At 48.1% G+C, this 14,157-nt stretch overlaps 1 protein-coding gene across 1 annotated transcript in view; it reads right to left on the bottom strand.

Moving 5' to 3' along the window:
- The window catches only part of NCOR2 (nuclear receptor corepressor 2), a 355,588-nt gene that overhangs the window by 4,637 nt on the left and 336,794 nt on the right, over nucleotides 1-14,157 (bottom strand). Inside the window, 12 exon segments of the mRNA XM_033174224.1 lie at nucleotides 2,769-2,822; nucleotides 4,706-4,851; nucleotides 6,052-6,192; nucleotides 7,439-7,638; nucleotides 9,375-9,523; nucleotides 10,036-10,182; nucleotides 12,777-12,840; nucleotides 12,842-12,918; nucleotides 12,921-13,145; nucleotides 13,148-13,244; nucleotides 13,246-13,283; nucleotides 13,286-13,326. Coding sequence (XP_033030115.1) covers nucleotides 2,769-2,822; nucleotides 4,706-4,851; nucleotides 6,052-6,192; nucleotides 7,439-7,638; nucleotides 9,375-9,523; nucleotides 10,036-10,182; nucleotides 12,777-12,840; nucleotides 12,842-12,918; nucleotides 12,921-13,145; nucleotides 13,148-13,244; nucleotides 13,246-13,283; nucleotides 13,286-13,326 — 1,379 coding nt within the window.

The raw sequence follows: 14,157 nt of genomic DNA, 5'->3' as shown, positions 1-14,157 counted from the left end.
AGGAACTGAGATTAATCAGTGTAATTAAAATGGGAACAGAAGTAAATGCCCAAAAGCTTAAAGAGAAAGGATCTGGGGTGGGGGTGAGACACGAAAACCACTGAAAAGACAAAGAGAGGGGGGTTAACAGCACAAAGAAAGGGTTTAATAACACAGCGAAAAGGGCAACCAAGGGGGGAGGGCTGCAGACCTGGCAAGGAGGAGTGCATGTCGTCAATCCGTCCGTCAGCAGTGGTTACAGGCATAGCAGCGGGCAAGCTTGCACTGGCATTCAGAGGGTTAAAAGCATGGCACTGAGAGGAGAGCGCTCGTCCCAATGCTCGTCATATTTACCCATTAGGGCCTTCTAATAATTGCCCTCCACCCCATGTTGGTACTGGAGTTTTCTTGGACCGACTGGCTCCTACAATGATTAACCCTGGGAGGTGTGGAAGGAGAAAGGAGGGAGGGGGGAGAAATTGGGTCGGGGGAACGGGGAAACAAATAAGAAATTGGGTTGGGGGGGAAGAGGGGAGGAGGAAAGGCGACAAGGGAGAAGGGAAGAAACAAACAGTCAGCACATTCTTGCAAAGCAACAAACTCTGTCCAGCTGTCTTCTTGGTTCCCCCAAACCCTGTGGCACAGCCAGCTTCTCGTCTGCCCCCAAGGAGATTGCAGGGACACCAAAAAGGAAGCGGAAACTACTCACAGATCTTTGTTTCTGGAATGCCACACACACACACACACACACGCACACACACACACACAGAATGAGGACTGTGTATGCCAGTTTCACATCCAGTGGGGAAACCTTGGGTTGTTTTCCAACTAAATTCTACTTAGATTGGATCCACTGAAATTAATGGAACTAAATTAGTCATATCCATTAGTTTCAACAGATTGAATCCAATCCTTTGGGCTGATTCAGACACAGAGCAGTCCCAAGGAGGAAGGAATGCTTCTCCTGGTGCCTTCCCAGCAGCATGAGCTGAAGAAATGTTAACACGTGTGCTCATGCAAATCACCAGGGAACAGGGCATTTAACTGAGGCTGTGACATGACAGGCTCCGTTTCCTCTAAGTGGAGGAATTTTAGTTGCGTGGCATCACTGCTTCTGGTCGTGCTTAAACACAGCACTGAGTAGCAGAAAGAGCAGTGTAAACCACATTCTATCACAGCACAAGTGAGTTCATATGGGAGAAAATACTCTGAGAGCAAATCGCTACCGACCTGCAAAAGAATTCTGTTCTCCCAGGGAGAGCAGCAGGCTAAGAACATTTCAGGCTCATTCCTGAGCATACTTGCTGGAAATAAGTCTTGCTGAAAGGGGTGGGATGCTGTAACTTCCAGATGTCACCAAAAACACTTTTTTGCAATTGAGTGTCAGTGAGATGCTGGATGTCCGCAGACCATATTACATAGACCTCCACTGCAGATGTGCAAGTTCACCTTCCTACTTGGGCAGGTTGGCATGGACAACCAGGAAAGCTAATCTCTCTGGGGTTAGGTGGGCATCGATATGAGTGTCTTCATTCAAAAAATAATCTTGGTATAAAAGATTTGATCCAAATGAAAGGGATGGAAATTTGAATAGAAGGAATATATTTTTCAAATCAGATTTTTGTCAATTCCCTTTTCTCAAAGGATTCCCCTTGCCAACATCCTTTTTTTTAAAAAAAATCAGTGCTTGCTTGCTTGCTTTCATTCATTCATTCACACCCCCCCCCCTTCCTCTCTCACACACATCTTACTTTTAATGTTTGGCATGTTATTATGTTTTATGTGTGCTGGTCAGATTGGCGGGGTATAAATAATAAAATTATTATTATTCCTCTAAATTTATCCTTTCTAACCGAAAAGCAAACTTTGTCACTAGAAAAAGGAGGATGCCAAACAGAAGGAAGGAGGCAGGTGATGCCCAACTTCTATGCCTCACAGGAGAAACTGCTGATACATAATCTGGAAGTGGATTATTGTCATCGTTTCCATCCTTAGTATACATGGGAATCATTGGGCTGTATCCCATTAAGTTATACATCATGCTCATGAGTTTCAATGGGTCTAAGTGTCAGGAAGGCTTATACTGGATGCAACCCATTCCTTCTACTGTGCTGCTTGGATTTCCCAAAATCCAACCTTCCCACCCAATCTGCATCCTTCCAGCTTGATTCCACTTTCTGATGGTGGAGGCTGTGATGACAAAAGCACTTCTGTATGGGAGACAGGCTGAATAAACACATGTGTGCGTGTGTGTGTGTGTTGGTATTGCGATTGTGAGTCATTAGAAGCCATGCAGTTAAGGTGCGGCAATGCACAAAGACCAGAGGAGGCATTGTGGGTCAGTGGCTTGCTAATCATTCCCAGGGCAACAGGAACCAAAATAAATAAAACTTTTAAGAGAGACTGAATGATATGGAAGAGAAAGAGTGTTCTTTGTAGAAACATAAAACATTAAATTAAATCCAGCCTATGATTTGCTCCCCACCCTGTCTTCCTGGGTTGACTTCCCCATTTCCCCATAGGTGCCTTAAAGGGAGTTCTTTGATAACCGGTCTCATACAAAATGGCAAATGACGCTCCTTCCACCACTACTTCCACATGACTGTCTTCTGCTGCCTTGTACAGCTGTTCAGGAACATGGCTGAGTTATCAGGAGTCTGACACTTTGCCCAATGAGACTGCACGGCCACATTTGTAATGCTTAAATTATCTGAAGGCATTTGTGATCTGCAGAGTCCTGTGTGGAATGGGAGAGTCAGACGCAGGATGGAGAGGAAGCACAGCTGTACCTGTTCCAGTAATGGCCGGCATGTTGAAGATCTCTGTTCCAGGTTGCCCGACATCTGGAGGGGGGGGGAAAGAGAGAACCTCAAGCACAAGTCACATTCCCAGGTAGGCTAATTATAGACTCAAACTCCTGTAAACTCCCAATCATTCCAACAGGAGGAGTTGCATAAAAGCCCAATACTTTTTATCTTGGAGAGCAAAGATGGAATTGGGTTTGTTGTCCTTGAAAGTACAGAACCCCTTGCCTAATACAAGGCACTAGCCATTTTTCTTCATTTCCCACCTCTATGGGGGAAAATGCAAGTGAGAGGCTGCAGGACTCGGCTGCCACTCCTTGAAGAAGCCATGATGATGCAGTTGGGATGCTGGCGATATAAAGAGGAACATCTCTTAACTCTCTTGTCCAACACAATTGTTCTAAGAGTGGCTCGGATAAAATTGAAAGTGACTGCTTAGCATTTTAGGATACATTAAAATACCGATCAATTTGTAGTTAATGAGCAGATGGGAAGCATTTCAAATATAAATTGTCCACTGTCACGGGGACTCCAGGTAGGGTTGAGCTCTTTAGAGGTTCGAAAGCAGCCACCTGGCTAAGTCAGAGGCCCCATCTGCACTGTACATTGGAAGCAGGATCACATGACTTCAAACAGTCAAGACTCTGCCCAATGAATCCCTAGAACTGTAGTTTGCCCAGGGTGCAGAGAGATGTTAGGAAACTCCTGTCCCCCTCACAGAGTTGCAATTTCCAGAGTGAATCAATCCCTGTGGAGTCCTGTGAGGGCAATAGGGGTTGCCTAACAACTAACTCTCAGCACCCTTAACAAACTAGAGTTCCCAGGATGCTTTGAGGGAAGTCGTAACTATCTAAGGTGCTTTAAATGTATCGTGCGGATGGGGCCAGATTCAGGCAGGACTGACAGCACTCATCAGTTTATGACATTCTTAGCAAATGAAACCAGGGCTCCTCTATACTGCCACTTAATGTGGATACTAAGCTTCCCATGATCACTGCCTTCTCACACTTTCCTCTCCCTCAGTTTGGATTTTCTCATGCCAGGGATTCTCCGAAACAAAGAGGGCATAGGAAAATCTGGACTGGGGGAAGGGAAAGTATGGGAAGGCAGTGATTGGGAGGGTGAGTTATATTAACAACAGGGAGTTAATGGGTGTATAAGAAGCTTACTATCCACATTAAACAACAGTATGGATGAGCCCTGAGTTCATAAGGGAGCAGGTGGTGCTGTGGTCTAAACCACCGAACCTCTTGGGCTTGCTGATCAAAAGGTTGGCGGTTTGAATCTGTGCGATGGGGTGAGCTCCCGTGGCTTTGCCCCAGCTTCTGCCAACTTAGCAGTTTGAAAGCATGCCAGTGCTCCCTCGGCCTGAAAGCGAGGTGAGTGCCGCACTTCAGTTGCCTTTGACTGGATTTAACCATCCAGGGGTCCTTTACCTTTACCTATATTAAGGCCACCCTTTTCTTCCGACCTGTTAACTGTTTTACCTGATTTTATTTTTATATTGTTGCAATCTACTTTGGGACCTTGCAGTGAAGGGTGGGCAAGAGATGTTGTGGTTGTTGTTTGTCAATTGATTTATTTGATTATATTTGAATAAACCTGCATTATGTAATGAAATAATTACTTTTTAATATTTTGATGCATGTGCCATGACATTCCCTGTTCACTCTCACACTCAAATATCCCTTCTAAAAATGACACTTGCAATCTTCAGCTTTTACACGTACATGCATAAAAATAATTAAAATAAGCTGACCAATTCATCAGGGAAACTCTTTTGGTCAATCAGAATATTTTAGCTGATTAAATCTGATTAACTGTCTCAACACTGCAGCCCCAACTGTAACCATCACTCCATTACTCCTGCCCCCCCCCCCCCAGATAACAGGAATAAAATCCCAGCCCAGAGAAGTCCTTACTGTACTCTGCCTCACTCCTGCTGTTCGTGCTCAGTTTCTTGATTATCTCTTGCTTCTTGGACTTCACCATAGCAGAATTGCTCTCTGTCAGTTTGCTGAAGAAGGCTGGTGGTTGCACGTTGTTTCCTGGAGATTTGGAGCCCATCCTGCACAATTGAAAGCCCATCAAACTGATGTTGTTGGAATCCTGATACCATCATGTTCGGCCTACAGAGCCCTGACCACAAAATGTATCCCAGGATTTCTCTCTAAAATAACAAGTGGCCCAACCTCCTAATCCACTAGCAGTCTCACACTAAAAGTAATACATGTTTTTGGAAGGGGGTGGCCTATCTGTTGAATAATTGTAGGAATGATGTTGTGGAGAATGTGGCAAGATTTTTGAGTGACATCATGAAATGACATCACCATAGGTCCTAGGAGCCACTTTTGTATCTCACAACGTCTGAACAGTTTTATCCTAAAGTACCTCCAACTATGTTTTGTCACCTGTGCTGACATACTCTTACTACGCCTATAAAGGAGTTTGATTGATCCTGGAAGGGTAATAAATACCCTGAAACGGCTGGTCCACACTTTCTCCTGCCTGCTGCTTTCCTCCTATGGAAAATGGCAATTCGAGTTTGCTCCAATTTTAAGCTTAAGAATGTGTTTTTAATGAGTGGGGCAAAGGGAAAACTGCTGCCCCCATGCTTTCTAGGCATGGGACAAGCGGAGGTGTGGATGAGCCCTAACAGTAACACACGTACACACCTACCTAGCTCACTTATACACTGTGCACAATGCACACAGGTGGTTTAGGTGAGCCCACAGGCTGCCACGTTAGCAGGGACATAGCTCAGTGGAAGAGCACCTGGTTTGCATGAGAAGGCCCCCAGTTCAATCCCCAGCATCTCCTGGTAGGGCTGGGAAAGACTCCTGGTCTGAAACCCTTGGCAGCTGCTGCCAGTCAGTATAGACAATACTGAGCTAGATGGACCCGGTGGTCTTACTCCATGTAAGGTAGTTTCCTATGCTTCCCACAACCATGCCTAAGCATGCCACTGATCTAAAGAGATCCCATCTGTTTCCCCTAATAAATGCTGGATGCATTGAATGATTGGTTTCTGAAAGAGTAAGGCAGCTTTAGAAGATGATTTTAACCAAACTGGGATGTCCAGCATTCAATGCACAATTGAAAAGCCTGACTGCCCAACCACAGAGCTAGTGTTGTTTGGAAGAGAATGACAAAAATCACTGGCTGCCCAGCAGAGAATACAAAATGGGTGGAGTGGGGAGGCGGGATCATCCTCAGAAAACTCCCACTGGACAGCCCAGCTGCTGCACTTTCCTGCTGCCTCCGTTACCTCTGCTCCAGCTGTTCCCCTTCTCGATACAGGATGGGATATGCGGCATTTCGCATGTGATCGGCTTCTCCCACCCCATCTGGTGGAGAGACGGGCTCTATGCAGTTGTTCGGAGCAGGTGTTCTGATCTGTTCAGGAGACCTGAGGAAGCAAGCAGCATGACTCTGTGAACCACACTGTTCTCTTTTCCTTCTGACACAGAAGAGCTGGGGTAGGTAAAGGGGTGGGGCAGAAAACTCCAATTTTTAGAGTGGCCAGAAAAGTGACAGAATTGCACTGGAAGAAATGGACGATCGCTATGGGGAAGGCTGAGGCAAAACAACACCACCCCACACCTGCAAGGCTTTAAATAGTCTGGGCTTTCCTCTCCATATCCTATTGTGATTTCCTTACATTGAAACTGGACACTACTATACAGTGTGAGTGTGACTGTGGTGATTGGTGCTCTTAATCAAAGCTGCAAAATGATTTCTGGGGAGGAAGGGGAAAGAAAGAATAATGCCAGTTCCAATTACTGCTAGTCCAAAACAGACAGGAGCTTCTATTGCATCAGAATATAAACTGTAGCTCCAAGTCCTGCAATTGCTCCCTCATCGCTGGCTGGTGCCGCTCACTGGAGCAACACTCAGAGGGCATCCTCCAGTCCATGACGTCTGTGCACGGAGTTTGTAAGAGGAAGGCGTGCAGATGGCATTCTCAGTTGTTGCTCCACATCTGTGGAACTCCCTTACTGTTGAGATTCGGTCCAAGAGGAAGGGCTGCAGCTTTGCACGCAGGCGTCCCCGGTCCAGTCCCCGAAACCTCCAGGTAGGGCTGTGAGAGGACTCTGCCTGAAATCTCGGAGAGCCACTGCCAGTCAAGGCAGGCTGCACAGACTTAGCATTAGCAGCTTCCTGTGCTCCTATGAAACTTGACTTGGGGAGTGTATGGAAGGCAAGCAGGGTGGTTCTGGGGCTCAGCTCAAAGGATCCCTTCTCTATCATTCACAGATTGGGAGGGGGCGGGCCTTGCTGGATTGCGATTTGCAGAGCTAGAATCCAGCAGACAGGAATTGCATCTGGCTTCCTTTGCTCCTGGGGGAGGAGGAGGTGAGGGGATGCTTGCAGCTCATGGATATTGCCTCTCCCAAGGCCCCCAAGTTTCACTGATGATACCTGTGCTCCTTTGGGTTTGGATTCTGTATCTGCCCGAGCTTAGGACACAATCTCCCTGATCTTAAATCCCATTTGCTTCAGTGGAACCCCGTGCCTTCCCCTCTCGCCCCAGCAAAGGGCCTTTCAAGTCCGTAACTTTGGCCGGAACACACCAGAGGTATCAGAATGGGGCGAGACAGAAATCCAAGCAACAAGCAATTAATGGCAAAGAGACAGGGACGAAGGGGGCTCACCTCTTGCTTTCTTCACTTTCGGAGGAGATTCTTGAAGCAGGGATGTGCTCCATTTGCTGCTGCTGCTGCTGCTGAATGTAAGCCTCACTAGGAGTTCGCCGAAGATCCAGCACAGACCCTGGGAACGGGTACATAGGGGCCTGGATGTGGGAGTTAAGCTGCTGGGGATGATGGCGCGTATAGTCTTGGGTGATAACCTCCTGCAAGAAGAGAACACAGCTCTGCTTTTGTCTTCAGATCATTCCTTGTGCGGTCCAAGCAGCCTGCTGTGAGAGAGGCTTAGGATGCAGGTGGCATGTGAGTGCTCCCGCTCCAAGACACTGGCTGTGTGTGAGCACCAGTTGTGTGGTGGTGTGCTGCAATCTGGCCCATGCAGATGCTGGAAGGGGATCTATGCACTTTCCCCTCTCTTTTCTGGGGGCGGGAACTCAAAGGGCTGCCACAGAACAAAGAAAGACCAACCACAAGAGTCTGGCCCCTGCATGGTTGCAGAGCCAGAAGAGATTCCTCATCAAAAATGTAGCAGGGAAAACCAGATCTCTTATTTGGGGAAGAATGGCTCACTCTCTGGCAGTCCTTTCCAAACTTTCCTCAATGAAGCCTGTGTGCCTACTGTGGAACAATGTCTGGACTTTGAGGTGTGCTCCAGGGTAGGGTTTATCAACTTGAGGCCTAGGGGCCAAATGAGGCCCTGCAACCCTCTATCTGGCCCTCGGGAATTTCCCCAGATCACACCCACCCAGGCCACACATGGGAGGCTGCCTAGAAGGGAATGAGGACGTCGGGCTGAGAGAGATTCCTACCCCTGGTTCTAAGGTTGAATGCTCTTATGCCCACTTGGGCCTCGGCACTGCCCTGTGTGGACTGAGAGGGCACAGCAGAACAGAGCTAGCTCCCAGCTTGCATAATAATAATAATAATAATAATAATAATAATAATAATAATAATAATAATATTAGCTGCAATGGTGGGCAAGGCTGGCTGTCAGGGAAACTTGCCTGCCATTCCAGATCTGCTCACCGAGGAACCCCTGAGCAACTTCCAAGGAGCTCCAGGGCTCACCAAAACACACAGGAGGAAATTTTCCATTCACAAGCAAAGACATTGGCAGCACCCACACTTTGGAGCTCACTGCCTAAAATGACACCAAGCAGGCACCTTCGTTTCGGAGCCTGCGAAACAGCAGGGGAAACTTTCTGCCAGTAAGAGCTGTTTGACAGTGGTACGATCGCCTTCCTTGGAGATTTTTAAGCAGAGGTTGGATGGCCATCTGTCATGGATGCTTTAGCTGAGAGTCCTGCACTGCAGGGGGCTGGACTAGATGACCCTGAAGTCCCTTCCAACTCTATGATTCTAAACTTCATTGTTTAGCCAAGTCTACCCATGTGCTTAGAAAGTTGAGGTAACTTTAATCTGTTTTAGTATTATAACTTTTGCATGTTTTAAAGCAGGGTTGTAATTTTTTCTCGATTTTACTGTTTTATCATTTTGTAAACTGCTTTGAGGTTTTTCACAATCAAGTGGTGTATAAATTTTATGAAACAATAAGTAAATAAATCCACATTTTTGGCAGTCGAGTCGGCTATTTTATGTTGTTAGCTGGTGCTACATAATGCTTTACAACTGCAGGGCAGTTTAAACTTTGAATGAAAATGTTTTATCTGGACAGAGTCAGCCATGCCGCAACCTCCAAGTCATTTATTCTGAGCTTAAAAGCAGAGACAAAGTCTGCTCCATGGATGAGTCTTGGAAGGGGCTGCATGGATAATTCCTTCTAATAGAAAATTACTGTGTTTTCGGGAGCTCTGCTTAAACCTAGCCTGGGATTGCAAGGCTTTGTGTGCTATGGACTCTTTCCAAACAAGCACGGCTTTAGCCCTCCCCATCCAAGCCTGTGCAGCATCCCTCGGGAAGCTAAGTGACTAATGCTAATTACATTGATATGCTGAGCCAACGTGACGACCCGCTGGTGGCCTTTGGTGCTCTGCGACCCTTGGAATGGCTGGCTCGGAGACTGCCGGTCTTCAGGGAGCTGGTGGAGCTGCTGTATCTGTGAGATTTCTGCCGCAGAAGGCTTAAGAGAACCTATGAGGAAAGAGAAAAATGGGCAGAGCAGCCCAGGAGGAGTTAAGACACCTGAAATTCATCTTGGTCAGATGCTTGCTGCTCCTTTTAAAATTCATATAGGCCATCCATTTCCAGTGCTCTCCCCTTTCCTTTAAGTCAAGAAAAATAATCCCTTACGTATAAAGCAAGCAAAGGCAGACAAGCAAAAACTGACGCTAAGAGCCAGTGATGATACGTCAAACATTGTAGAGGTGACAATTTGATTTGAAGATTGCAAGCCGTAGTAAAATCAATGCTATGTGCTGACTAGCAGAGATAGTCAACATGGTGCCCTTCAAATGGTGTGGACTGCAAATCTCATCAGCCAATGTGTCCGCTGGTCAGGAGTGCTGAGAGTTGTAGTCCAGAGCACCTGGAGAGTGTCAGGTTGGGCTGTTCCTGCTATTGGTGGTGCTTTGGGGGCAAAGAGGTGATGCAACCAATGTTCACTAGGTGTACAGTGGCCCTTCCTTTCCAGGAAGTCCCCTCACCTGGCTGCTTCAGCCGCGGGTCATGCTCTGCCCCGCGCCCTTTCTCAGCATCCTGGGATGGCTTTGCCCCTTTCTCATGGAGCGTGCTGGGCGAGCTCACGGGACTTATTGCTTCTATGCCATCAGGGCTGTAGCTTCCATGGAAACCTGGAGGGCATGAAAGAGAGCAAAGGGTCTTTTAAAATGGCAACAACACTCTTTCCTTCGAAGCACTAATGCAGCAGTTGCAAAGGATTTGTGCTGTATTTAACAGAGGGATGGACAAAAGAAACCCTTAAAAGACTTTCCTGACAGCCATAAAAACCTACAACTGGTTTCCATGCCTGCTCGGCTCCTGGTGGTTCAAAAGCAATTTGTCTCTGTGTTCTAAACTTGGTGGAAGGAGAGGAAAGGGGCACAGGGGGCAAATGCGCCTGCTTCTTCGTTCTTCTTTCCTGAACAGAAAGAAAGCCAGGGGCTGACACACCAGGAAGCAAAACTAAGTAGAGAAGCTGTAGGTATAACATGTGGCTGCTCTCAAAGCAAAATGCAACTCAAAAAGAGATAAATAATCAAATCTCACAGAATCTAGTTGGAAGCAGGGATCCTGGGGCAGGGTGACACTCGGCGCGACCCCCGCGACTCTCAAGCCAACAGCGAGCGACGGCCATGACGGCCCGTCTGGGCCGCTGGCAAAGCTCTCCCCCTTTCTCCAGACTCGCTGTAGACTTGGGAGGGGGGGCGCCGTTGCCCCACCGCCCGGTAAAAAGCCTCGCTCCACGGCCTGCTCGTTCACCCGCTCGGCGCTTTGCTTCCTTCCCGCCCAGGCTTCAGGCGGAGGGGAGGGGACGCTTCTCTTGGGCACTGACGCCCCCTCCCTGGCCGCCCCTCGCCTCTGCCCACAGCCTGAGCGGGAAGGAAGCAAAGCGCCGAGCGGGTGAGCGAGCAAGCCGCGGAGCGAGGCTTTTTACTGGGCGGCTTGGGAGGCGCCGTTGCATGCGCCGTATGTAGCTACGCTGTGCATGCACGCTACATAGCGACGCCCCACCCTCGGGTGCACGATGTGTTTGCCGCTCCAGGTGGCGGAGCAGCTTCTTCCGCCTCTGGCCTGGGGGCCACCCAATCCAACCCCCTGCAACGCAAGTGAATTTTCTGTCACCTGTGGAAGCATCTGCATCCTTACAGCTCAAGTGCTTTACACCCTAAGTCTTCTACTTACAGCTTTGGCTTTCCATCAGCTTAGTTGGTGTGCCAAGTTGTGTCCCATATTAAAGAAACTGGACCTGGCTGCTGCCATTCATGCCCTAGCCACATCCAAGCCGGGTTATTATATAAGTTTTTACTTGGAGCTGCAATTGAGAAGTGCCTGGGAGCTTCAGCTGGTTCATAACACAGCAGCCAGAGTGATGTCTGGCATGAGCTGTTCTGATCATATTACCCCAGTGGTACTTACAGCTCAAAAGCTTGCCAAATCACTTCTAGGCTCAATTCAGAAGGAACCTCCATAGTACTATGCACCAGCTTAACTTTCTGAACTTTCAGAAGATGTCATTTCATTGGCAGAGATATACAGAGCTAGGGTGTAGTCTGATGTGAACGTGCTTCAGAGCTTGGAAACTTTGGAGATTGTAACTGCCATAAAAAAGTCCTAGATGCATGTATTGTGTGTTGGCATTTGTCTGTCTCGAGACACAACGGAGTGGGCCTTCAGAGTTGAGGTCAAACTGCTGTGTTAGCAGCCCCAAAGTGTCCTCCGTGGGGCACAAGCATGTGTGGGCAGTATGCACGGAGGACCTGGGCTGCCCAGATGACAAAACCCCACTCTAAGCCTCACTGATGTGGTCCAAAGGAAAGCAGAGGTATACATTTGGCACCAGCTTGGCTGCAGATGTTGCCGGAAAAAGCACACAAAGCGCCATCCTTAGGGATTCCACTCAAGATTTGTGTAAGGTTACTCCTTGGCCTTTTCTTCTCCCAGAGATCCAGCAAGGGCAGTGGAGGTTTAGGATCAGTTTTCCTTCTCCTAGGTGGGGCTACCTGTTTGGTATAGACTCTGACCTTTCAGAGGCAGGGAGCAGGACGGTTGTCACAGCCCCTGGTGCCCATCTGAATTATGTAGGCAATAACCTATGACAGGGATGGGGAACCTGTGGCCCCCTCCAGGATGTTGCCCCAGCCAGCATGACCAATGGTAACAGCTGTAGTTCCACAACATTGGGAGGCACACAGGCTCCCCATTCCTGCCCCACTACTGCCCAATGCCAAACACAAAATATACATGCTATGATCCATATATAATCATACAAACACAGCAAACCATGCAATTTATTCAAAAATGTAAATCTTTGGAATTTGGAGCAGAGAATAATTAAAGCCCCTGAAAACAAACTCAATCCCAAGTATCCATGCAGCATACAGTACTGTTGCCCATCACACTCTCATTCATGTTTTCCTTCAGCCACCTCCTTTTGCCCATCACAATCACAGCCATGTACCAGGAACTGAATGATATGCATAACAGCAGCAGCAACAAACAAAACCAAACCTAAGAAGGCATGTAGATGGCAGGAGAAATAAATACACGAGTAAGAGCCTTCATATGAGACACCACATGAAAATAAAACAGGCCGTCGCCACAAATGCAAAAATCAAATTTAAAAAAATTGATGGGTGAGAAGGGTCTTCAGGGGAAAAAGGTATTTGTGTGTGTTTTTAAGGCCACAAACTGGAAGAACCACCCCGCTCCCCCTCCAATTTCTTACCATCGCTATTGGCGTCGTTACTTAGCGAGCTTCTCTCTCGCTTCCCCTTATCGCAAGAAATTTGACCGCATGATAATCACATCTATGAAGCTGGCCGCTGTCATGGTGGTCTTACCGAGTGCTCGGAGCTCCTGCTCCTGTATGAAAAGGTTTTACTCTTTCCTCTACTGGGCTGCTCAACTGGCCGAAACGCGTGCAGCGACTGGTCCAGGGGCGGGTGGTGCTGAGGGTGGCTTTTCCCCTGTCCTCTGCTATACAGGTGGGTTGGACCTGGCCCAGAGGAGGATAAAGGCCTGGGCTCCATGGCTTTAACAGGTGAAGGCGACTGTTCCAGGCCGCCACCAGCAGGCAGCTTGGAGGAGAACAGGTGCTGTCTGCCTGAGGCCGCTCCGCTTTGACATCCTGGGCTCTAGAGGCCCCCTTCTGCATGTGGGCAGGATCCATCATAGAGGTATAGCTGTCCAACCCAACCTACGGAGCTGCGCAGTGATGATACCGATGAGTATCCAAGGAGCGAACTGGGGATGTGGTAGCAGAGGAGGAGGTGGATCTGAAGAGCAGAAGGCCAAAGTAAGAAACCTTTGGGAAGTTTTTGGGTGGGGGCAGAGGCGGATTTAGGGCAGTACGACTGGTTCCCCTGCACAACTGGGCAAGCACTAACTAGACTTTGGGACAGGAGACATGAGGGCTCTGGCAGGGTCCTAGAGTCCTCCCACCTCCTTCCCCAAGCCTAGTTAGCACTTGTGCAGCTCGGGAAGGAGATGGGAGGCTCTAGGACCCTGCCAGAGCTTCATGTCCTCCATGTATTTATCCACTCTTTTGGAAAGCCATCTAACCAACCAGCAATCAGCACCTCTTTGGACAGCAAGGTGCAAAACTAATTATGTACTATGGGCTGTATCTAGTGCTAGTCCTACTCAGAGTAGACCACATTGACATTAATTGACATGAATATATCAGGCCCATTAGTTTCAGTGAGCAACACTGGCATTGGGATTTCCTTTTGTTCCTCTTGGACCACTTGTCCTGGTCTTGAACCTTGAAGCCCTCCAGACATTGTCAACCTCCAAGTCCTATCAGCTCTGGGCAGCAAGGCCAGTGGTCCAGGATTTGGGGAGTTATAGTCACAACAACACCTGGAGGGGCCATTGGCTCCCCAGCCCTGTTCTAGTTTGAGGGGAGAGGGAGAAAAGTCTTCCCCGCTCCCCACACAAATCATTTTTTAAAATGGTGGCAATATTGATTATGGACTGCTCACCCCTTGAGAGGCCTTCGTAACCTCCTCTCTGCTGGCTTTTGGGTGATGTGGAAGCTTTATTTTTATTTTCTTTGCCAGGCTTTGAGTGTTATTATTCCTGCTGTTTAAATTGTTTGTTGTATG

This window comes from Lacerta agilis, chromosome 17 (genome assembly GCF_009819535.1).
Source record: "Lacerta agilis isolate rLacAgi1 chromosome 17, rLacAgi1.pri, whole genome shotgun sequence".
Taxonomy (NCBI): domain Eukaryota; kingdom Metazoa; phylum Chordata; class Lepidosauria; order Squamata; family Lacertidae; genus Lacerta; species Lacerta agilis.
The sequence above is the reverse complement of the archived record's forward strand: the minus strand, read 5'-3'. Positions and strand labels throughout refer to the sequence as shown.